The sequence below is a fragment of the Silene latifolia genome, chromosome Y (assembly GCF_048544455.1).
Source record: "Silene latifolia isolate original U9 population chromosome Y, ASM4854445v1, whole genome shotgun sequence".
In the NCBI taxonomy this organism is placed as follows: domain Eukaryota; kingdom Viridiplantae; phylum Streptophyta; class Magnoliopsida; order Caryophyllales; family Caryophyllaceae; genus Silene; species Silene latifolia.
In genome coordinates this window covers 317812631-317839426 of record NC_133538.1, presented here as the reverse complement: position 1 = coordinate 317839426, position 26796 = coordinate 317812631, and the positions used below count along the sequence as shown (strand labels likewise).

The following is a 26796-nucleotide window of genomic DNA, read 5'->3' as shown; positions in this document are numbered from 1 at the left end:
TCCCCACAATGGACGTGAACAGTGCACGTCCCAACCCACACTGGACGTTGAAATTCAACGTCTGCCCATGGAGGACGTAGAAATTCATCGTCCCCTTCCATAATGGACGTAGACATTCATTGTCCCTGTCCAGGACAGACGTTGATTGTTCACGTCCCTGTCCATGAGGGACAATGAATGTACACGTCCCAATTGACGACAAACAAAGATTTTCGATGGCTATTGGATGTGTTGTGTTCCATTCATCCTAATTCTATTCACAAGGTAATTCAATATACTATTTCTATGAAGACTTAACATGTATTTCAATATATATACTAATTGGATTCATATCAACTTAACATGTAATTCAATAATCATACTAATTTGATTGAAATGAAAATAGATTGTGTAATTACTTACCTCATAATCGTTGTTATTGTTTGATGTGGATTGCTCGTTGTTTGACATTGAATCGTTGTTTGGTTGATGTGGATTGCTCGTGTAGTTCTTCAATTGTTAGAACAACGATTTTTTTTAAGTGTTGTTTGTTTGGGAGAAAATAGGGTAGAGAGAGGGAGAGGAAGGGTAGGAGGCGTCTTTTTTATGAAAAGCGTCGATGATTTGTTATAAAACGTTGACGACATTTTACAGGCCTCTTATTTAAGAGCCTTTACTAGGCATTCCTAGATAAATGTAAGTGTTACCATCTTAGTTTCCTGAGGTAGTGATTACAAAGATAAACGAATCCACAGTACTTTAAATAAATTTAGCGAGTAAAGGCTTTTATTACATTGTTCTAAACTTAATAACTGTAAATAATTAAATACATCTGCAGCGGAAACTAAATTAAACAAAGTAACAAAAGTAATTGTCCAAGCTAAGTGATCTAGACTTCTAAGTGGCCGTCCAGCCTCACGCTTGCCCGTGCTCCCATCTAAGCCAACTCAAGTACCAGTCAGTCAATCTGTTTCCCAATAATTGGTTAATCACAGGTGTTTAACAAATACACTGTCAACCAAACGGTTGAGTAGGATATATAAACAATGGTACAATACAATAATAAATATGCAAGATATGCAAATGCAATATAACATCGCTTATCACCCAAGACACCCATTCATTCCGCCAATCCCTGGCTCGGGGAAAACCCTCAACCGTTGTTGAGCAAACCAGGATACAGCTCTGGACACCAGAGATAAGATTTTTAGGTAATTGTTGAAATAAGTTTTATTTTAGGTTTAACCACAAATCCCTTATAAGACACTTTTACTCCCTTAGGTCCACTCAAGGTGACCTTCTTTTGATGACAGTCTATAAAAGCTTTATATTTACCCAACCAATCCATTTCTAAGATTACCTCAAAATCTCCCAAGGGAAACTTAATCAAGTTGGTAAGAAAGACAATTTCCCCAATTTTGACTGTAATACACGTCCTTTTAGGGACCCGTTGACCGGCGTTGACCAACCTTAGAGGCGTGTTGTAGCCTTTGGGAATTCATATAAGTGGTGTCTCGTGTTGTGATAGACCTTGGGACAAGTGGTACTCGATCTAGTCGAGGCTACTCGATCGAGTAGCTTGGGTACTCGATCGAGTAGGGGCCACTAGATCGAGTAGGGGCCACTCGATCGAGTGAGTTGGTTACACGATCGGGTAGCGTATTTTCAGTGAGAGTTTATAATCGTGTTTTTATAGAATCGCAAATCATTTCCGCAACCTTCCTTTAGACCTAGATGTCGCCTTACCTCATTTCCTTCACCATAATTCCTTCCATGGGAGCCTTTGAGGATACTTGTGCCTTGGGGGTAGGTTGCTTGAGTCGGGTAGCGGTCTTGACGCCGATATGCAATGCGTAGGTATGTCATCATCATCATCATCTTTGTCGTTGTTGTTTCTTGTAGGGTGGTAGCGATAGTAATAGGTGTTTGTACTGTTTGTATAGGGGTTTTGCTTGCTAGGTTGATGTCATGTGATTGATCAAGGAATCGCTGCGGTTGGCTAAAGGTAGGTTCGCCTACTCAGTTTCTGTTGGTTATTTAGTGTGTCGGTTGTTGTGTCAGTGTGGTTGATTTATTATGGTAATCGGTTGGTGTTGTGTTGTTTCGTTTGTTGTTGTTGGGGTGCAGCTCACTGTGAATGATTATCTAGGGTTCTCGAGGTGCGTCCTCGGCTGAGTGGGGTCACTTGCGGGAGTGGCTTCACGCCCTAGTTTCGCCCTCCGTGGAACCCGCCACGGGAGGGGATGTGCACATCAATTGGACAGGGTTATCGCTATGTATGGTGAGCGGGTCTTAGGTGGGAACGGCTGCGGTCCCCCACTGACAGGGCTGGTCCAGTGGTCAGTCGGTGACGGTGATTGATCGAAGATGTGGTGTGTATGTGTTTTGTGTACTTGTGTAGTGTTTGTGGTTTTTGATGTGTTGCCTCAGTTACTGACCTTGTGTTGTTTTGTCTCTTGTTTGTTTCTGTTGTGTGTGCCGTGATCCCTTATGGTGAGCAGTCGGTCTTTCAGGTGATGTCTTGGAAGTTGGTTGGAGTCTTGACAGGGCTGGGTCTTTCACAAGTTACGTCAAAGGATAGTTCACCTAAGACTGTCGAGTTGTAATTTCTGTATCAGTAGTTTTGGTTTAATCACTTGTAATATTTATAAATGTTCTTTTATCGACTTTTGATCATTACTTGCCTCGGGTAACCGAGATGGTAACGCCTTTATATGCTAGGGGAGGTCTTGTTAAGGCTCCTCGGTATATGGGGGTGTTACAAAGTGGTATGAGAGCGACGATTTTGGAACCTATAACAAATGAGCCTAATGAACGTAGTGGGTCTAATAAAATGAACCTGGTGTATGTGTATTAGGAGCCCCAGCTGATGCTAGATTTTGGGTGAGTAGGCGCCCTCATTTCAAAATCATGGCCCCATTATGCTTAAGCCAGTCACCGGGTATGGGAATGTCAAGTCGGAAAGTATGTGCCTAATGTGTGTAATGGTTATGCTAGAAATGTTTGTGCTGAAGTCTATGTTGATGCTAGTATGTGTGATGGTGATGGAAATGGTGAAAGTATATGGTTCGGTAGAGATGTGTATGAAAGTAGTGGAAGTGATGAAGCGTTTATAGTACGTGATAGTGGGTATGATGTGGTGATGGTAATGTTTTCCCAAATAGTTAGTATTAGTGGTTGATCTAAAGAACTTGCGAGTCTTGTGTGTGGTAATAATGATAATTAGTAAGTTTTGAATGTGTTGTAATGGTTATCAAAATAGAATTTGGTAAATGTGATAGATGAATGGTTGAATGCTTCCGTGATATGGCATAATTAAGTTGAGTAAGCTAGTTGATAATTGTTGTGACATGGTTAAATTGTTAGTAAATGTGGATGATAAAGAAAGGTTAAATGTTAGATTAATGTTTAGAGTGATATGATTAGTAGTTGTATTGTCGAAGTTACAAATGCATGATTAGAAGTTATTTTGTTGTAGTCACAATTGTATGATTAGGAGTAAAAGAAACGTGTTGAAAGTATGCATGACAAAGCTAAAAGTTTAGTCATTTGGTTGCGTAATGGTTGTTATAGAATGAAATGAGAGAGTTGAACGAAGTAATATATTTGTTAGAATTGATACGTTGTACTTGTGTAGTACTAATACGTTGTGAATAAGTATAATAATCTGTGACGATTTCCGAATTTATTTTAGAATCGACACGCGTTGCTGTTTTGCAGGAACCTTTAGTTAAGCTCATAATTTCCGATCATGTACCTAGCCTTCCTTGACCGAGTATGAGTGCCTACCGAGTATACCCCATTCGATCTAGTTTAGGAGTTATGAGATCGAAAAGTTGGATCTGCCAACGAAAAACTCGATCGAGCAACTCCAACTCGATCGAGTGGAGGCCACTCGATCGAGTAACCTGCTTACTCGATCGAGTAAGTTGCTACAGTACCGCTGAAACACGGGATCTTTATACTCTTTTCTCTAATTCTTTCTTTCTTATTCTTCATTCATCCAAAAACCCTAACATTCTTAATATCTCTCAAAGTTCTCTTGTTCTTGTAATTTTGGTGCTTGATTTTTGGTGCTTCTCTTGCTTAATCTGTCCTTTTTACTTGCTAATTCATCAAGCTAACAATATTCATCTTCTTTTTATGTTTTAATTGATTAAAAGCATGTATAAGAGTTGAAGCTTGTTGAGAAATCCGGTCTATATGCATAAAATCTTGCTTGTAATTGTTGTAATATGATCTAATTGCTTCAATTTGCTGATTATTGATGTTAGTTATGCAAAAATCGAATCAAAATGGGGGTTATGTGACTCGAAATTTCTAGGGTTTGAGAAATTGAATTGATTTTTGGTTGTCTATGGTATGTAGAAGGATGAAAATTGAGTAGTATATGTTATATATGTCATGTTTAGGGTTGATTTTTGCGATTTTCACTCAAACATTTGTCAAAAAAACTCCATCTTAAAAATGCCCCAAACTGAAATTCGTCTCATGTTATTGTGAAATTGGGTTGCATGTGAAGATGTTTTGAAGGTTGGAGTCCTAAAAGTAGTAGTGGTTAAGTTAATTCATGCTAAATATGTCAAAATTTTTAAAGCTGTAGAGACCGTCTGATTTCAAAGAATTGAGAATTTTACTCGTAATTTTTGGATTGTTGGTGATAGTGTGTACTTAGATGATTATTTTATGATCAAACATGTATGCTTTTGTATGTTTTAGTGTATATGTGGTGGTATATTTAAATTGTATGCTGAAACAGATGCCGAGACTGACAGTAAGGACCAGACAGAGTAAGAGGGGTAGGGCTTCTGAGCCCGAAATTGGGGAGGGGAGTGGACCGGTAGTCCCGGCTGTACCTGAGTACCCGTCTGTGGTATTTGTTGATTTCACACAAAGAAAAAGGTTTGTGGCTTTACAGTCTCGTAAGATGAGATCAACCCGCTGCATTGACACGACCCTTTTGGCTGATCTGGGTATTGAGACTGATGTCAGACACATCTTTGAGACCTTGGGGTTGACCGGACTATATCACCTACGAAATCATTCGTATGCCTTTGTGACCCTCGAGTTCACGAGCTCGTTTAAATACGAGCCGGTGGAACAAACGGTGGAGTTCCGTCTCATGAATACCAGCTTTGTCTTGACCATGGACTTGTTTGCTTCTCACCTTGGCTTGGCTAAGCCTGCCAAGGGAGCCCTTCGTGACATATCGACCGAGTGTGAGGGTTTGCAGTCTTATACCTTGTATCACCGGGAAATCAACTCCCACTGCTAGTAACATGTTGATCAATGATGTGCAACATGTCACTTTGAAGATCTTTCTTCGTGCTTTGTCGTGTCTTCTGTACGAGAGATCGGATGTGAGTAAGTTGAACTCACATGAGTTGATGCTTCTGATGGCGTACCTTAACCCCGAGCGGACTGAGAGAGTGACCTTTAGTGCTCCCGCCATAGTGTGTGCCAGTCTAGCTTTGATGGCCTCGTTTGACGCTAGGATCCTGAGTTGTGGTGCCATTACCACACGGTTAGCTGAGAAGCTAACTTCCTTTGAGGCTTCTCCGGCTTACACCCCTTTAGCCACCACGGTGCCTACCTTGGACAGAGCTTACTTCCTCGACCTGAAATGGTTGAGAACCTTGGAGTAAGGCAGTTTAGCATGGAGGGTGTGGGGCATGAGTTGGATAAAGATACCAGCTCCTAGCACCTCCCACCGACAGAGCCTTTACCCGCAGCAGTTATATCTACCGATTCTGACGAGGAGGAGGAGGAGGAGGAGGCTGTGTGTCTTGCGAGGCAGACGTATTTCATCGACCTGCAGATCCTCCGAGTCATGCCTGAGCCGAGGAAGAGGGAAAACGTGAGAGCTGAGGAGGATCGACCTAAGATGGGGAGAGGGCCACGCCGAGTGCGAGAGAGAGTGGCTGAGACTCAGCCACCACAGCCGGTACCACCACAGTATCCGTTTCCTGGTTACCGTTCTTTTGATACCCCGGAGATGCGTGAGAGCTACTTGGCCGAGAGAGTGTCCTATACCTTGACGATCCGGAACTTGCATGAGATGGAGTATGTTCAGGGTATTGGGACCTCGGGACCTCATCCGGTTTGGTGGAGGGGAGTCGGGTACAGCAGCGGGGTTTTCCACTCTTATGGGGTGGACATGTCTACTTGGGGAGAGCCTCAGGCGTACCCTTATGGTGGTTTGACCCCTTGGTACGTGAGACCAGATGCTGGAGCCTGTGGTGATGCGGGTATAGGTGCGTCAGGAGCAGGCACTTCGGGTGGTGGTGGAGATGAGGATGCCGTGATGGACGAGCAGCAGCAGCAGGAGTGATACTCCGTTTCTTTCTGTTATGTTTGTAGGTTATAATGGATGTTAGTTGTTTCGGTTGGTACTTTTCTTTCGAACTTGGTTTGTATCGGTGGCCATAAGGCCATACTTGCTTATTTCTGGACTTGCGTTACAGGATTTGTGGCCAGGTTATCATCCCGACTCATAGTTATGTGATTATATAGCTTGTGTTTGGACTTCAGGGCAATTCTTGACCTATAGAACCTCGATCGAGTGCCCCTCACTGGATCGAGTAGCTGCAGGTGTGTCTATTTGAGGGGTATTCTGATCTCGGGCTACTCGATAGAGTAGCTAAGATACTCGATCGAGTAGGGCCAGCTCAATCGAGTGCCTGACCAACTCGATCGAGTGTCATTGTTACAGCCACTTTTCGAGATTTAAATTGTTTGAATCCTTTTATTTTTGGATGTTTCGATAGTAATCATGGTTGTTGATGGTTCGTAGCATGTTTTAGTCTCATTATTAGTCACGTTTTGACTTGTGCTTGAGTTATAAGTGAAATTTGTGAGATATAGGTGTGACGGGACAATGACACATATTGTTGCGGAAACTTGGCATGCGAGTGATGTTGGTTAAGTTCATATTTGCATATGTACATATCTATAGCGTATGAGTAATGGTTATGTGGTGTCGGATGTCATGTGTGGATAGAGACTTGAGCAATTCACGCAGTCTTAGTAGCATTTGTGTTACCATGTAAACTTCATGCACGTACCGTCTGTCGTGGTTTGGTCGAATAATAAGTTTCTAATACTCTCACTTCTTCCGTATGGTTGTATTATATAAAGTTATTGAGAAGCTGCTAGTTTGTCACAAGATATATCTATATATGTATGTGTCCGTGAAGTAGTGTGTAATTCCAATGGTTTACGTTTGTATGGGTTGTGATCGCATAGTGTCCATTAGTAAAATACCGTGTGTATATGAATCGATGTTAGTGATGGTTTATGAGTAATATCAATAAAATGTAATAGGTGTCGGGTTAAGGGGCAAAAAGTCGTTTGATGGTGAACTTCGGGGACGAAGTTCCTTTTTAGAGGAGAAGAGTAATGTCGCAAAGGAAAAATGCCGTAATTATCACAGTTTTGCAGTATGTTTGTGATGTTTTATAGTATCTTGTTACATTTAAAGTATGAGTTTATAATTATTTTAATAGTTTTGTTGTGGGAATTGTATAATTGAGTGAGTGTGAATAATTGTCGAACAAAATGGCATGTCGTTATACCTTATTTTCAGTAATCATTCGTTATGTTATCATGAGAATATGATGTCATGAGCAGCAGCGGGGTTGTTATCAGTAGTTTTGCGTTGTGCGGCTATGAATCATACATTGTTGTGAATCTATGATAGGACCGCTATGTTGCATGTTTTGTGTTGGTAATTGTTGGCCAGTGATAGCATAGTCTGGTAATTGCGTTCAGGTATGTCTGCATAATTCGGTGTAGTAGCGTAAGCGATGGTCGAGTTGGTGCATGTTGTGGGTTCGGTAATTCAAGTAGTGGTTCTTCGAGACTTGAGTGTGTGGTGTGTGTTGGACAATTGACGATGATGATGTTTGACGGACATACGTAGTGGGATAATACTTCTAGAGAGTTGTTGACCTGTTTCGGGTAAACGGTGGTGTCGACCTTGGTCTCTTATGGTGTAGTTTGGGGGAGGATGAGTCGAACTTCGGGGACGAAGTTATTTCTAAGGGGGGAAGACTGTAATACCCGTCCTTTTAAGGACCCGTTGACCGATGTTGACCGACCTTAGAGGCGTGTTGTAGCCTTTGGGAATTCGTACAAGCGGTGTCTCCTGTTGTGATAGACCTTGGGACGAGTGGTACTCGATCTAGTCGAGGCTACTCAATCGAGTAGCTTGGGTACTCGATCGAGTAGCGTCTTTTCAGTGAGGGTTTATAATCGTGTTTTGATAGAATCACAAATCATTTCTGCCTCCTACCTTTAGACCTAGATGTCGCCCTACCTCATTTCCTTCACCATAATTCCTTCCATAGGAGCCTTTGAGGATGCTTTTGCCTTGGGGGTAGCTTGAGTCGGGTAGCGGTCTTGACGCCGATATGCGATGCGTAGGTATGTCATCATTATCATCTTTGTCGTTGTTGTTTCTTGTAGGGTGGTTGCGATAGTAATAGGTGTTTGTACTGTTTGTATAGGGGTTTTGCTTGCTTGGTTAATGACATGTGATTGATCAAGGAATCGATGCGGTTGGCTAAAGGTAGGTTTGCCTACTCAGTTTCTGTTGGTTGTTTAGTGTGTCGGTTGTTGTGTTGATTGTAGTGTCAGTGTAGTTGATTGATTATGGTAATCGGTTGGTGTTGTGTTATTTCGTTTGTTGTTGTTGGGGTGCAGCTGATTGTGAATGATTATCTATGGTTCTCGAGGTGCACCCTTTGCTGAGTGGGGTCACTTGCGGGAGTGGCTTCACTCCCTAGTTTCGCCCTCCTGGAACCCGCCACGGGAGGGGATGTGCACATTAATGGGACAGGGTTATCGCTCAGTATGATGAGCGAGGCTTAGGTGGAAATGGTTGTGGTCCCCCACTGGCAGGGCTGGTCCAGTGGACACTCGGTGACGGTGATTGATCGAAGATGTGGTGTGTATGTGTTTTGTGTACTTGTGTAGTGTCTGTGGTTGTTAATGTGTTGCTTCAGTTACTGACCTTGTGTGGTTTTGTCTCTTGTTTGTTTATGTTGTGTCTGCCGTAAACCCTTATGGTGAGCAATCGGTCTTTCAGGTGATGTCTTGGAAGTTGGCTGGAGTCTTGACAGGGCTGGGTCTTTCACAAATTACGTCAAAGGATAGTTCACCTAAGATTGTCGAGTTGTATTTTCTGTATCAGTAGTTTTGGTTTAATCACTTGTAATATTTATAAATGTTCTTTTATCGACTTTTGATCATTACTTGTCTCGGGTAACCGAGATGGTAACGCCTTTATATGCTAGGGGAGGTCTTGTTAAGGCTCCTCGGTATATGGGGGTGTTACATTGACACACATCTTTATAAAGACGATTACAAGGTATAGAATCCGCCGGTGGTATATCAACTAAGTCTTTTATCTCATCAAATACTTCTAATTTTAAAGTTCTAGCATGCTCACTAGAAATAAAAGAGTGGGTAGACCCCGAATCAAATAAAACAATGGTAGGCTCAGAATTAACAAGAAAAGTACCCGTCACAACATGAGCATCCTCCTCTGCAGCTTCTTTCCCCATAATAAATAATTTCTCATTACTCTTAGCTCCTCTTTGGCTAGCTGATGCTAACCCATACTGATGATTTCCACTGTTCATTATGTTTTGAAATTTTTCACTCCCATTGCCTTGGTTGTTGTTAGTTGAAGCGATTATGATTAGAATAATTGTTGAAATTTCTCTGATTGCTCCAACCTCCTGATCTTTGATTATTCCCATAGCCTGATGTAAGAGTACGGTAACCTCAACCTTGATTCCCATTTCCATATCCTCCTCCATGATTAGACAAATTAACTCTGCAATCCACCTTTTTATGACCCATCCTTCCACATCAAAAACAAGCTAATCCACCTGTTCCACTCGGCCCTGAACGGCCTCCACTGCCATGGCTATAGGGCCCCGCCGGTGCACTGTTTGAGAAAAAGTTATGAAATTAATTGACATTCTGCTTCTTGCTTCCTCCTTCACCCGCGACATCACCCTTCCTTTTCTCACCCTTCTCCTTTTTCTCCTCCTTCAACATATTTACAATCCTCTCATCATGCCCAACTCACTGATAAATATCATCCATGTTACTTGGCTGACCAGCTCCCAGCCTCTTCTTGATAGTTGTTAATCCCTTTTCAAATCTGAGTGCCAATATCTCTTCACTAATATTCAAATCAACTAGATATTCTGACAACTCCATAAACCTGTTATAATAAGTCTCTACTGTCATCTCATCGGTTATCTTAAAGGAATCAAATTTTGCCCTCATCTTCCTCCTGATATGCTCTAGAACAAATACAACTCTCATCACCTTCTTGAATCCCGGCCACTTCACATAAGGAGAATTATTCCCCTCACTAGCTTTCCTTATGGCCTCCTTGTTACGAGTCCACCACAAACCAGCTTTCCCTCTCAAATAGTAAACAACTTGATCTACTTGCAGCTCCGCATGACACTTTAGCAGCTCGAAAAGGTTGTGAAACTCCCTGTGCCAATCTCCCAGTAAAGATGGTTCACCTAATTGGTCATAGTTCATCGGGTTGTGCCTCGCAATAGAAGCACTCAGCTTAGCTGGATCCTGAGCTGACCCCTTTGACTTTACTCCAGCAGTCAAAGCTTCATTCATAGCAATCAGACGATCAATCTCCTCTTGAGACATAGTGGTAGGTGTAGATGTAGATTTCTTTAGAGGCATGATTTTGATATAAGAAATAAAATGAAACATATAAGCTTCTGCTTAGGAATTTAGGCATAAGATTTTTAAATTTTATCCCTGCAACAAAACAACATGTGGTTGACTGGTCTAACCTAAGACCAGCCAACCACGGTAACTTTATCCACGACCAACATAACCTTTCGCCCCCACGGCCTAGCCCCGTGACATACACCATCCGTAAAAAGAAAATCTATCACTTTTATCATTAATTTGTACAATTAATCATGGTTTTGGGATCACATAAACCGCATATGAGTAGACATGATGTTTTTACTTCACATAACATCCATTCATGTAAATTACTTAACTCATGATATTAACATATGCATGCTTATATATATAAACTCAATTCAATAATTCAATTCACCACTTGATACATATGATTATCCAATTTACAAAAATTCCAATAATAGGACCATATATCACACGACCCTAGGCCAAACATCACCACATATTACTTACCTCAATCCGCATCCTGCAACAATGTTATAAATGTCTATCTTAAGACAAACAATTGACCATTAAGATATAAAATACTTTCTAACTACCCCACTCGTTCAATTTCTCTCAAGGTGACCGGTTCGAAAGTGAAAGGGCCAGAACTTTGGTGTGAGGAGGCCCCATTTCTCATCCCAAGCCTAAGAGGGCTCCTAACAGTTTCAACCCAGGTTCATTTTATTAGACACGTCCTAAATTCACTGGGTTCATTTGTTTTAGGCCTCAGGAACGTCGGCTCTGATACCACTTTGTAACACCTCCATTTATTTAAGAGCCTTTACGAGCCATTCCTAAATAAATGTAAGTGTTACCATCTCAGTTTCTCGAGGTAGTGATTATAGAGATAAACAAATCCACAGTACTTTAAATAAATTTAGCGATTAAAGGCCTTTATTACATTGTTTCAAACTTAATAACTGTAAAGTAATTAAATACATCTGCAACGAAAACTAAATTAAACAAAATAACAAAAGTAGTTGTCCAAGCTAAGTGATCTAGATTTCTAAGTGTCTGTCCAACCTCACGCCTGCCCGCGCTCCCATCTAAGTCAACTCAAGTACCTGTTAGTCAATCTACTCCCCAATAATTGGTTCATTACAGGTGTTTAACGAATACACTGTCAACCAAACAGTTGATTAGGATAAATAAACAACGGTATAACACAATAATAAATATGCAAGATATGCAAATGCAATACAACAGCACTTGTCACCCGAGACACCCATTCATCCCGCCAATACCTGGATCGGGAAAACCCTCAACCATCGTTGAGCAAACCAGGATAGACCTGAGGACACTAGAGACAAGCCTGCAGAACCAGCCTGGGCCTTAAACAAGAATAAATCTGAGGACACTAGCGACAAGTCTGCAAATGCAGCACCAGCCTAGGCCTAAATCACAATAACTGATACCAATATGCATATGCCATGCCAATGATCACAACAATGATAATATAGCTTTAAGAACATTCCAATACCAGTAACTCAACCAAAGGCTGCAACCAATCAGTTAAGCATGCCAAATAGACGATATAAGCATAGAGAAATACAGTTGAGTAGATATCCTACCTTTTCAGCAATCCAGCAAAGCAAGCAATCCAATTAATTAACTAAAAGTATTCCTCCGTAAATCTGTCACCTAATAGGAATAATATTTATAATTACTAACTTAATCAATTCATTTAAATAAATTAAACTAATTATAATTCAATTACTTTAATTACATCTTTCCGTATAATTAATAACAAAACCCGTCTTAACAAATCCCAATTACCAACCAATTCCCGTTTCAAACCATGTTCAAAACCCGCACACTTCCCCCCAACCATACACAGTTTCAACCGTGTTACACCGTTTGAACAAAACCCCCACCAAAACAGCCCTCAACACGTAGTTACAGTCCCGACAACCACCACCCTCACACACACCGTTAGCCTCCACCACCTTGCACCTAATCCTACCCCAAACACCAACCTAGCCATCACCCACGACCTATTAAGGCTATGCCCTAGCACCCTACAACACAACACAAACAACAACCAACAACACTCAACATCCATTAAACCTGTTACCGCGCACCACTAGCGGCCACCACCGTGATCTCCCTTGACTCACGGTGCTCCCACCAGCACCCACCCATCCTAGGTTAAGTCAAGGTCAAGACACAATGGTCCCATGGCTAGCTAAACACGGTTTTACAACCAACTACACATAACCCCTAATAATTGCTAAATTCCAACAAACACCGTGTAAGGTGTCGCCTTTAACTACCCCACTGCCACCACCATGGTCGACCAACCACCAGCAAGCCATACAACCAAACCCAGGTCCAAGGCGAGTACAAACAAAGGTTAAAAACCCGTCTTCTCCCTCATGGCATAACCCGACAACAACCCCAACTAACACCCCATAAACCAACCCTAAGTCGGTCAATCATCGGTCAAGGGTGGGTCCGGTCAGGTGACGGTAGCAATCACGATCATGGCTTAGTCCTACGGTTTTTAATTTACGAGTTTAATGAAATAATAATGCATGAGTTATATTATGAGACGGTTTCTTACCTTGAGGCGATGATACAAGATGAATCTCCTTATTTTCTCCCTTTAGATCTCTTCTCTCTCTTTTAGAACTCGCTTGGAATGAGAGTAATTATTAAGGGAGTAATAGAGGCTAAACTAAAAAGAAATGGAAGGAGATTGGTGGTTTGTGGTGGTTGTGGAGGGTGGAAAGAGGTGGCGAGGGAGGAATTATTACCTCCATATGGAGGTAATGCATTACTTGAGGGGGGAGGTGGGTAATTATTACCCATTTTATGGATAAACTATTACATTATCTTCCTCCATTTCTATCTCCATCCTCCATCACTTTTCTCCATTTTCTAGTTCATTTAAGCTCTATTACTCCCTTAATAATTATTCTCATGCCAAGTGAGCCTTTATTGGTGAATTATTGTGTTTGTGAATTGAATAAGGTCTATTGATGGGTCTTTCCTTGCTTTTATAGTAGTAATAAGGTAGGCGGAAGGAAACTTCCTTATTTCAATATAATTATTATTATTGTAGTATTATTTTGTATTAGTATCATCGTACCATTAGTCTTACACGAGCCATACACGGTTACCTTCCACGCCAAACTCGACATTCCGACTCATTCATTATTTTATTATTTTATTTCCATCTCACAATATAATTCTCTAATTAATATACTTAATTAAATAACTTTTGAAAATACATTTTAATATTTTCACCGTTTGACTAACCATTAACCTTGCCTTAAAATACAGGGTATTAAAACTGGTCTATGCTTAACTGATTTTATTATGTTCAAATCATGAATTCGCTCGTTATTACCATTATTGTTATTATCATCATCCCAACCATTAGTAGCTAAATTATTCATTAGGAATTAGGGATATATGAATAATTTGGGGTTATTAGATGGGTTAATTTTTTTTGTCTTTTATCATTAACTTCAACATTTAATTAGAGAGTAATTGATTAATGGCCATGATTATGTTTTTGAATTGGTAAATTCCGACTTAAGATCGAAAGTCTGGTAAGGATTAATCCTGTTGCAAACATTAGAATGCCTTGATAATTTGCAAGAGCTCACTAGAAGCATTCTAGGGTGATTAGCGATCCGAGAGGACCTTATCTACCCTTTAGACTGATCTATACTATGACCCTAACTTTGACCCGTAATGATCCATGGAGATTTGATAATCCCAGCTAGAGTGGTTAATTTTACCTTATCAATTCCGTCTCTAGTTACGGTAATCATCTTCTATTTGAACCGTAGCCTTGGCACAACTCCGTCACACATTCCCTCCGCAACAACGTTCTCCTAATCACTATCATTCACATCAGCGACAACATCTTTACCAAGATCCCTCTTTCTCTTCCAATTACGACTCTTGCTCGATTGACCGTTGTTACTTACGATTTTGGCAGTAGGAGTCTTTGTGGTAGGACGGTGTAGGGAGCTCATGTGGTATATGAGACGGATGGTTGAGAAACAGACGACGACAAGTTGACAATCGAGTTCGAGTTTGATGGATTTGGGCATGGAACAATGGAATGGGAGGCAGAAGATGATGACTTGGATTGTGGGGTTAGTTTGGCAGGAGAACACATTGTTGATTGTGTGAATTTTTATGTTGAAGGTAAAGATTGGAGATTTGATGATGGTGAGTATATGAGGTAAAGACTTGGTTAAAGAAGGTAGAGATTGGGTTTTAATTAGGATAGGAAAAGGAAGTGTAGTTTTAACATGAAAGAGAATAACAAGCCGTATAGCAGTAATACTAGTTTTTGAACCCGTGCACTGCACGGGTGGTAACGAAAAATATTATTAAAAGTACCAACTTATGTATTTTTTGATATAGTGAATAACTAAATTTTAGAAAACTTAACTTTGTTTACCTATACACTTTTGATAAGTTTATGTTGCATCCTTTTATTCGAAGTACTCTATTTAAATTTTTTTCTCGACTTTTTAATTTATAAGCGGTGAAATCCGAAAAGTAAATATAAAATTATTGTAAATTTCATAACATGTTTATTTACACAATATACAATTAATTTTACTCATTGTTATACGCTTTTTTTTAATCATATTATCCCACTTGTTTCTTCTCTAAATTCTTTACCTTCTTTCCCATTTTCTCTCCCACCACATTGTCTGAACTTCTGGAAACAACGTTCGTTATCACTTACCAACTACCTCGAGATCCACCTGCAGACCATCCACCATAGCGGTGACCGCACCCAACGTGCACCTCGGACCACGACTTTCATCCTAACCCATGTCTCAACAGCCCCTACACAACTAACCACTCCCCAAGAATATATATCCTACGTCTTCCAACTATCCTACCTCACCTTGCCTCCATCATCTTCTATCTCTCGTACCCCCAGCCTCACCATCATCGCAGCCCCACCCCATACATGACCCATAACCCTTCGCATAATCTTATGAGACTCCTCACCCATTGCGACCCCTCCCATATCACGATCTCTCGCTAACACCGCTCAATCATTTGCCTTTCAAGTCGCCAAATACTAATTATGATTAGTAGCAAACTTATTCATTATAGTAATTTATGAAATACGAATATTCGATTTTGACAATGACGCACTCGATCTAAACGTTCCGTAATGTCATTTAATCCAATCGACCCACTTCACTATAAAGTTTCTAAACACGGCACCCCACCATCTCTTCTTAATATTCTTTATAATTTACTATGGAGTATGACAATAGTTTGTAACATTACATATTTACCTCCTAATGTTTAAATTTACTTTGAATACAATAACAAAATATATACATTAACAGGTTTTACGTCAATTTGGTGGTTAAGGTGAAATAGTATACTATATCCAAGTTAATAAATAACCTTCTTTTTAAGTGAGAATTTACACCTTTTTTACTGTAATAATCTAGTTAGTAGTGGCCCTATTCAATAAGGATGGACAAAGAAACAAAATTGTGTATGCTAAAAATTTGTTTAAAAGACATGTTGGCCTAACTCGGCCTCGATCCGGCCAATATGAACTTTATCTGTTTAATTGTTTAATAAATAACCCAATACGATCGATTTGCACTTTATACAATTGAAAATTACCTTTAATAACTCAAATATCTTAAAACAATAATTTAATTCAAACTTACTATTGCATATTAAGTTATGACTACATCAAAATAAGTAACTCTTAGGAAAATTAGTACGCACTTTCCTATAGATAATGTGACTTTACAATACACTATTTTTTCGTGAAATTATTACGAAGTAACCCGTCGTAAACTCTTAAGCCATATATTGTTAAAACTAAAATAACAATCTTCGGTTATCCATATCTGAAATGATGTCCCCTAGCATCTGACTCCAGAGCTGACATTAGTAAGCAGGAGGTTTGTCTATGCTACTCGTTGCGACTGTAATAATTTATGTTAATTATATTTAAGAGATAAATACAAATCATGCATAGTAAAAATAATAGCATTAAATAAAAAAAAACATCATTAAAATAACAACTTTAATAATCACCATCTAAATGTACCAAAACAATAATCATGATCTGAAAAGGATTAAACTGCACAATTTTATCCAACCCTTCAAATAAGAACTTTACAATAAGAGGAATTAACTCACACATTGTACAACTTAATGACGATAATACAATACTTCAAAAGCAGTAGACTTGAAAATTTTCGTAACTCTATACAAATAACAAAGTCGTATACAATACTATTGATGTAGCACTTAATGTGAGAACATAAATAATAATTCAATTCATCTTAATATTATTATGTGTGATATAATGAACATAGGATTTAGAAGAAACAAACTAAATGTTTAAATGTAAGAATCTACTAAAATAATGGAAGATAACAGCAAAAGATATGAAATGTACTTATAAATAATTATGTAAAATTAATAGTTAACATAACAAAAGAAAAGTTTTAAAACAAATTATATTGACGTAAATTAAAATTAATAAAGTTATTAACTTACTGCTTAAAGCAATACGGTCAAAACCGAAATATAAGTTAAGAACAATCTCGTTTGTCATGGAATTTGTATGGTTACCATGAAAGTTCATCTTCTTCTTAAAAAATGATCAGTGTTATACGGAGTAGAAAATTGGGATGAGCACATGTAATATAGGAACTAAAATTTGCGGTAACTAAATCCAAAATCAAAGCATGTATCTTCATATTCTTTTCATAATATCATTACAAATATTAAATATATAATTTATACTACTATTGTGATATCTTGTCGTGATTCTAGTGAGATTATGGTAAGTTTTTCAAAATTTACAAATTTGTTTCATTCTACATATCTCCTACCATTTATATTGCATTTTATTGACATTATTTATGTAATGCATTTCTTAATGGTTTAACTATTAGTTAGTAATATTAGCTTATTAGATTAAACTTGGCAAAAGAAATAAGGAGATGACACGTGGCAGAAGCCATCTACCGATGACATGTGGCAGATGGTTTCTGCTTTAATATTATATATGATAAGGAGAGTAATACTTCAGCCATTCAACTCCACTCTACTACTTTCCTTTTTCAAGTTTGTCAACGCGTGTTTTACGCGCTAAATATCATTAGCTACGTATTTGCAAAAATTATAAAAGTTAGATATTTTTAATGTACTCGTAAAGACGAATCAAACAAGATCTCACATAAATATATTTCCACTTACGTATCAAGAGAAAATCGAAATTGAATACACAATTGTGAATAGTGTACAAAAGTAAAATAGGAAGAGTGAAGCTGAATGGAGGAAGTATGTGACTAAGGTAGACTAGGATGAATTGATAACTCATAATTTTATCTCATAAGATAAAATTTACATAAATTATATCACTTTTTATTTGGGTAGGAGTAATATTTGTCTACTTGGGTGAAACATGAATAATTTTGAAAAAAAGGTTATGAGATAATATAATGTAATTAATTTGCAAAGCAATTAACATATACATCAATCTCATAATATAATATGCATGTCACAAAAAATTATATTTACCAGCGAAAAATACGGACACAGTCATACAATCTCGTCTTAACAAGCTAGTCATATAAGGAAAATAAATATTTTTGACAGTTTTATGTGCCACCGATTAAACCAATTTCCTATCGTAACGTCTCAAAATGTTCTCTAACTAAAGGCTTAGTGAAAATATCGGCCCATTGTTTCACAGTTACAAAATTCAAGTTTTATATTCCCTTTTTCAACATGGTCGCGTGAGAAATGGTGTCTAATTTCTATATGTTTGGTACGGGATTATTGGGCTGGATATTTTGAAGAAATGATAGCGCTAGTATTATCACAATGAATCGGAATGTAGCCAAAAGTAACACCGTAATCATGTAATTGTTGCTTAAGCCATAAAAGTTGAGAACGTACCAAAGCTGTGGCAATGTATTCACTCTCTGCGGTGGATAATGCCGCTGAATTTTGCTTTTTGGAGGCCCAAGATATAATACAAGGTCTAACGAAAGTTCCGATACCGGATGTACTTTTTCTATCGACTGACACCCTGCATAGTCTGCATCTGAATAACCTTTTAGATCAAAGTTATAATCAATTGTATACCAAAGGTATAACTTTTATGTACCAATTAAATACCTTAGGATCCTTTTAACCGCGGTCTTATGTGATTCTTTATGGCATGATGGAAATTGTGCACAAATATATACGCTAAACTTTATGTCACGTCTACTCTCAGTTAAATAAAGTAAGAATCCGATCATACCTCGATATGTCGTTTCATCAATCAACTTACCTTCCTCATCTTTAACTATCTTCATGTTTAAGGCCATATAGGAGTAGACATTTGATAAGCTAAAGTCGTATCACCTAAATCAAAGTAAACCTACGATACTACTAACTAATAGCTAGTGACAAGACAAGTATCAATCCACATGGAGGCGGTAATTATTCAGTTTGTTAATATTTAAGGAGTCTTAAGGGTAACAATTTCTTGAAGATGGGTTTGTTTGATTTCTATAAACTAATTGCAATGTAAATAAACGGATGTATTCAGTAACATTAAAAAGTCCAGGGATCGGGTTCACTAAGTCAATTATCCGGGGATATAATTTAGTCAATTATAAGGTTAATCAAATTATGTAAGGTCACAAGATCAGTCGATTCAATTATGCCCTTTAGATCTAGAATAACATGCAATTGCTATAATTAAACTATATCTATCTGATTATCGCAGCCTATATTGGTCCTTTTTTTTTTTTTTTTTAAAACTTGATGTTTGGGTGTTCTTTTTATATTTTTTGTTGTTTTTTTCCTCTTTATATCGTCTTGCTATATAATATTGTTTTAAATTTGTGAGTTTTTTTTAATTTTAATCTTAGATCTACTAAAATAGATCAATTTTCATTGACCCGTTTTTTTTTTCATTTCCGTTTTGACCTTTTTTGTTTTGTTTTTTTTTTTTTTTTCAATTTTGATGTTTTTTTTTTCCGGTTATTGACATTCTTAATCAATTATAGTGTGATTTTAGTACTAAATCAATTAGTTATGAAATCTCATTTTTTACTTTTTTCTTATTGATATCACTTTGTTAATATCCGTCTTGTTATATATATTTGCCAAATTTCGTATTTAAAATTTTGTCTTGGTATTGTGTGATTTAGGATCTATTAAACTTACTTGTTCGGTTAAAATTACACTTTTTTGGTTAAAATTACACTTTTGTCCGTTAAAATTACACTTTTTTCCGTTAAAATTACACTTTTTTCCGTTTAAATCACAGTTTTTTTCCTGTTAAAATTACATTTTTTAAAGTTAAAATTACACTTTTTTCTGTTAAAATTATACTTTTTAACGTTAAAATTACACATTTTTTCGTTAAAATTACACTTCTTTTCCGGTTAAAATTACACTTTTTCCCGTTAAAATTACACTTTTTTCTGTTAAAATTACACTTGTCTTCATTAAAGTTACATTTATCTCTATTATGAAAGTTACACTTATCTCTACTAAGGTTACCCTCTCAATGACTAAAGTACGCTTTTGGACGAAAGCTAGAACAATTTGGACTGAAGTTACACAAATTTGGACTAAAATTACACAATTTGGACTAAAGATACACAAATTTGGACTATAGTTATAAAATTTGGATTAAAATTACACTTTTATGGGCTAAAATTACACTTCCGTGGACCATAATTACCACTTTGATAGACTAAAGTTATACATTTGTGGATTAAAGTTACACATTTTTGGACTAAAATTACACTTTTTTGGACTAAAATTACACTTTTATGGACTAAAATTACACTCATAAAACGATAAAAGATATACACTATCAATGTACTAAATTTACACTTTAGTGGACAATGATTGAAATTGCACAATCTCAATGACTCAAAACAAATGAATTGGGTAACTTTAGTCCAAATTGTTTATTTCTACTCTAAATTTAGTCGTAAATAGTGTTATATTAGTTCAAACAAATTCAAATTTATTCGTAAATAGTGTATTTTTAGTCCAAATTTAGTCATAAATAGTGTTATTTTCAGTCCAAAATTGTATTTTTAGTCCAAATTTAGTCGTAAATAGTGTATTTTTAGTCCAAATAGTCCAAATTAGTTAGTCCAAATTGTCCAAATTAGTCCAAATAGTCCAAATTAGTCGAAATTAGTTAGTCCAAGAGTATAACTTTAGTCATTGTGAGGATAACCTTTAACAGGAAAAAGTGTAATTTTAACGAAAAAAAGTTTAGTTTTAACCAAAAATAGTGTAATTTTGACGAAAAAAAGGGTAATTTTAACGAAAAAAAGTGTAATTTTAACTGGAAAAAGTGTAATTTTAACGAAAAAAAGTGTAATTTTAACAGAAAAAAGGGTAATTTTAACAGAAAAAAAGTGTAATTTTAACGAAAAAAAGTGTAATTTTAACGAAAAAAAGTGTAATTTTAACGAAAAAAACTGTAATTTTAACAAAAAAGTGTAATTTTAACGAAAAAAAGTGTAATTTTAACAGAAAAAACTGTAATTTTAGCAGGAAAAAGTGTAATTTTAACAAAAAAAAGTGTAATTTTAATAGGAAAAAGTGTAATTATAACAACAATAAGTGTAATTTTAACCAAAAAAAGTGTAATTATAACAGAAATAAGTGTAATTGTAACAACAATAAGTGTAATTTTAACCAAAAAAAGTGTAATTGTAACTTTAATAGGAAAAAGTGTAATTTTAGCGGACAAAAGTATAATTGTAACAGAAACAAATGTAATTTTAACAAAAAAAAGTGTAATTTTAATATACTAACAAGACGGATATTAACAAGGCGTGATTTGTAAAATATAAAACAAGACAATATAATAATAAGACGAGATTTTAAATAATAAATCTGAAAAAATATAGTCCGTATAAGCTAGCAAAAAAATCAACAATACTAGATCTAAAATAATAAATTGAAAAGCGAAAAAAATAGATGAGATTATAAAAAACCGAAAAAAATACTGAAATTATTATAACATTACACGGGTAATAATTATCAACAATACTCAAAACAACCAAAACATTATAACAACCCAAACAGATCGATTTTTTGACTCAAAACAACAAATGGCGGGTGGTTTACATTATACTGAAATTTTACTGAAATTTCAAAACAAAACAAAACAATACTCAACACAACCAAATTTTTTTACTGAAATTTCAAAACAAAACAAAACAATACTCAAAACAACCAAAACAAATGGCGGGTGGTTTAATTTTTTTTTTAAAACAGCAAATGGCGGGTGGTTTACGGTGGCAGGTGGCAGATCTGGAGTGTGGTCATGGGTTGGTTGTGGTCGTGGGTTGGTTGTGGTTGTGGGTCGGTTGTGTCGACAGGGGGGTGGTTGTGTAGGAGGTTGTTGAGTGGTGCGCTAGGTGTCGGGTGATAGGAAGGACGGAGAGGACGAAGGGTGGTGCGCCAGATGTCGGGTGATAGGAAGGACGCAGAGGACGAAGGGTGGTGGTCGTGAATGGTGCGGTGGTGGAGGAGGCGAGTAGGGTGATGGTTGTTTAGTGCGGTGGTGGAGGAGGCGAGTACGGAGAAGGGTGGTTTGTTTTTCTGAAATATTTGTTTTTGGTTTGTTTTGGTTTTTGGTTTTTGGTTTTTTTTGTTGGTTTTTTTTTGTGGTTTGGTGATGAGAGGAAGAGAGAAAAAGGAGAGATTGTGAGATTTAGAGAGAGGGAAGGAGTTTGTGATAATGAGGGATGAATGGATTAATGGGTAACTTAATTGCAATGAGGTGCTAATTAGACTAGATTGATTTGTGGCCATCCATTGAGATGTAATCTCATCCTTCATTCCCTTCATCCAAGAGCCCTTATAAGGACTTAAGGACTAAATAGATGTAAGGGATTTAGGAGAACTTCACACTATATATATATATATATATATATATATATATATATATATATATATATATATATATGTATATATATATATATATGTATATATATATATATATAGTGTAAAGTTCAAATGAGTCCTTCATATGCTTTTGAGTCCATAAGTCCTTTCCACCACCCTTGGATCATGCATGGTGGAAGGTTGAGATTGAAAGCAAGAAACACACTTAACACTAATTAATTCACTTCTCTCTCTAGTTTTAGTATTACATTCACTAATTCATTATCATACACAATTAACACCACCTTTTGTCTTATACTTCAAAGTTTATGAAAATTTTGTTAACATTTTTCCTGTTTCGGTTTTTTTCGTTTTTTTTTTCCGAGACAAGTTTTCGACATTTTAGGATTTTACGAGTGTAATTCTAACAGCAAAAAGTGTAATTTTAAGGAATATTTACGAGAATTTTGCTTTTTACAAGTTTAACTTCAGTCTTTTTCGAGTGATTTTAACGAATAATATTTTGAATTTTTGTAATTTTATCAGAAGTTATTGTAATTTAGCATTTTACGAGTATTATTTTAACGACAAAAAGTGTTATTTTAGTCCAGGTAAGTGTAATTTCAGTCCAATGAGATTGTTATTTTAGTCAAGGAGAATGTAATTTTAGTCCAGAAAAGTGTAATTTTAGTCCAGGAAAGTATAATTTCAGTCCACTGAGAATGTAATTTTAGTCCATTGAGAGTGTAACATTAGTCCAATGAGAATATGACCAAGTCCATTGAGAGCGTAACATTAGTCCAATAGAAGTAAGTGTAATTCTAGCAGAAAAAGTGTAATTTTAGCCGAAAAAAGAGTTATTCTAGCAGAAAAAAGTATAATTTTAACAGAAAGTGTAATTTTAATGGAGAAAAGTGTAATTTTAACAGAAAAAAGTGTAATTCTAACAACAAAAAAAGTGTAATTTTAACAGAAATAAGTGCAATTTTAATGGAGAAAAGTGTAATTTTAACAGAAAAAGGTGTAATTTTAATGGAGAAAAGTGTAATTTTAACAGAAGAAAGTGTAATTTTAACAGAAAAAAGTGTAATGTTAATAGAAAAAAGTGTAATTTTAAGAAAGAAAAGTGTAACTTTAACAAGTTTAAAGTTAATAGAGAAAAATGTAATTTTAATAGAGAAAACTGTAATTTTAATAAGTGTAACTTTAATAGAGAAAAGTGTAACTTTAATGGTGTAATTTTAATAAAATCATAACTTTAGGAGAACATAAAAATCAACAAATAAAGAGAAAATCAGAAAAAAATAGATCTAGGTTTAACTTTTCAAAAATAGATCTAGGTTTTTCATTTGTTTTTTTAAAAACAAATTCAAATTTCCAATATCAAAACAAATCAAACACAAATATGAAGAAACCACCAAATCTGAAGAAAATGAAATGAGATATCAAAAACCACCAAATCTGAAGAAAATGAAAAACATAAAACATAAACGAGCCAACAACCACCACCTATCAAACCTTATTTTTTTATAAAAAAAAAAACAGATCTGGGTAAGGAAAAAAAGAAGGAAGAATAAAAGGAGAAAAAGAAGGAAAAAGAGGAAGGAGAAAAACAAAAGGAAAAAAAAAACCACAACAATAACATCCCCAACCCACTTCTTTTTTTTTAAAAAAAAAAAAGAAAAAAAAAAGAAAGAAACTTGACAGTCGAAAAAGGAGGAGAAGAAAGAGGAGAAAGGGAAAAAAAAACAAAAACAAAACGACAACAAATAACATCCCCATCACACTAATTTTTTATTAAAAAAAAAAAAAAGAAACTTGACAGTCGAAAAAGGAGGAGAAGAAAGAGGAGAGAAAAGGCCATGGTTAGGGTGGTAATGGTGTGTCGGTGGCGGCAGGAGGAAGTAGTGGTGGTGTGGATGGCGGTAGGCAGGGCAGGAAGGGAGGCGGAAGGAAGGGTGGTCGGTGGCAGCAGGCGGGTAGGTGGGCGTGGGTCTGGTTGTAGGGGCGGCGAGGAGGTGGCTCGTGATGGGTAGTTCTGGTGTTGGTGGTGCGTCGGGAGGTGGTGGCTCTTGATGGGTAGGTCGATGGTGGTGGTGGTTGGTGAATTAATTTGTTTTTTTTTTTTTTTTTTGTTAGGATGAGAGTATTATGTGGGTTTTGAATTAATTTGGTTTTTAGAGAGGGAGTAGAGAAATGAATTGTGTGAATGAGAGAGAAGTAAGCTTTTTAATATTCGGTTATAGAGAGAGAAAGCGAGTAGAGAGAGAAAGCTTACATTTTCGCAGTTTCTTCAGCAATGGCGAGAAATCGTCGAAATGTAAATAATACTAATACTCCACAAAAACACAAAAATACTAGTACATCAACTAATAAACACAAAAATAGTAGTAATACGACACATATTACAGAGTTACGAGAGATTGCTGCTACTGCATGTGCAGCTGAAAGTTCTAAGACAGCGGACCTCCGTTTGTTCAATCTGAGCAAGGAGGTGAGCGTTGTTCCTGAAATTACTGTTACGACTGAAACGGAGTGGGAAACGGTTGGCGCGAAAACAGGAGCACCATTGGAACAACCTCGCGTTAAAATTGAAACAGGGGACGTCCAAGGTGAGCTTGAGTTTTGGTCTTCGTCTGTATTCTGCTTTGTTTTGGGTGCTAATCCTCCTAATCATGTTATGGATGGTTATGTGAGAAGAGTATGGAAGGATTTATCGATTGATAAAGTTGCTTTTCAATACAATGGTGTATGTATTGTTCGGTTTGCTAAACAAGAGGATAAGGATACGGTACTTCAATCTGAACAGCTTTTCTTTGATAATAAACCTTTTATTATTAGAGATTGGCAACCTGATGTGAAATGTGTGAAGGATAAGCCTGATTTGGTGCGAATTTGGGTGATATTGTATAATTTGGATCTTAAATTTTGGGGGAAAGCTTTACCTAAGATTGTTAGCATGATAGGTACTCCTATCAATCGATCGATCGTCACGAGAAGAAGGAATACTTGGAATATGCTAGATTCATGGTGGAAGTGAAAATGGGACATAATTTACCTGATATGATAGAATTCATTGATGATAAAGATGTGGTACAGAAGCAGGCAGTTTCATATGAATGGAAACCCCTTGTGTGCTCTCAATGTACTGGCATTGGACATGATGCAGCTATGTGTAGGAAGCGTGCAGATGAGGTTCGTAAGAAACCTGCTCATAAAGTTTGGAGGCCTAAAGTTCAGGCTCCTGTGAAACCAGTTGTGCAACCAGCTGTTGTTCCTGTGCAGGTTGTTCCTTGTGTGGAGTCTGTGCAGGAGACAGTGGTACTGCCACAGGTTACTCCTCCTGAGATGCTTACCCCCATCCCCTTCAAAGGCAAGGAGATGGCTTCACCAGCTAGTTTGGTCCATCGTCTATCTAGATTTGGGAGGGGGAACAGTCAGGGGGGGCCTACAGTGTTAGAAGTTGTACAGCAATCCCTGAGGCAAAGTCTACTGAATAGTATGGGGAAGGGGAGAACAACAATCATTCAAAATGGTTAATATAGGATTTTGGAATGTTCGAGGTATTAATAAATGGAATAAGCAAGGTGATATTAGGAGATTCTTGCATATCAATAAAATTGGCCTGTTTGGTCTGGTTGAAACCAGGGTCAAAATAAAGAATAAAGCTAGAATTCAGGATGGGTTTGGTAGGCCCTGGCAAATAATTGATAATAGTGAGATTAAGGATAGTGGGAGAATTTGGTTATTGTGGGATTCTTCACAGATTTTGGTTCAGTGCATTAAGAAGGAATTGCAGGTCATACATGCTCAGGTTACTAATTTGGTGACTGGGTTTGGATGGACATGCTCGTTGGTGTATGGGTGTAATGCTGACTCTGATAGAGCTGCTCTTTGGGACTCTCTGATAGATATGAAAAGTAATATCTCTGGACCTTGGCTTGTAATGGGAGACTTTAATAATGTTTTGTATATGGATGAAAGAATTGGGTCTCAGGTGACTGATGCTGAGGTTAAGGGGTTTCAGAATTGTGTGGATGTGTGTGGTTTGTATGATTTAGTCTCTACTGGTGCCTACTTCACCTGGAACAATAAGCAGAAGGGTGATGATAGGGTATTCAGTAGGATTGATAGGGTATTGGCCAATGATTAGTGGATTCTAACTGGTCATACTGGGTCTGTTAC

At 37.0% G+C, this 26796-nt stretch overlaps 1 protein-coding gene across 2 annotated transcripts; it reads right to left on the bottom strand.

The window, feature by feature from the left end:
- Positions 1–737: 737 nt before the first annotated feature.
- LOC141633827 (uncharacterized) lies at positions 738–14950 on the bottom strand. Of its 2 annotated transcripts, XR_012538577.1 has the most exons (3): positions 14472–14950; positions 12294–12363; positions 738–946 (listed from the first exon to the last, which is right to left on the bottom strand). XR_012538577.1 is itself a non-coding variant. In XM_074446221.1 (2 exons), exon 2 carries the CDS (start codon positions 10735–10737, stop codon positions 10075–10077), a length of 663 nt encoding a protein of 220 aa, XP_074302322.1. In that variant the 5' UTR covers positions 10738–12363; positions 14472–14950; the 3' UTR covers positions 6723–10074. The 2 variants fall into 2 exon arrangements, 1 of the variants encoding a protein (XP_074302322.1); XM_074446221.1 differs by lacking the exon at positions 738–946 and having other exon boundaries at positions 6723–12363.
- Positions 14951–26796: the final 11846 nt, after the last annotated feature.

Coding starts and splice junctions, on each gene's coding strand:
- LOC141633827 (XM_074446221.1), bottom strand. CDS start 10,737: ATGTTTCATTTTATTTCTTATATCAAAATCATGCCTCTAAAGAAATCT.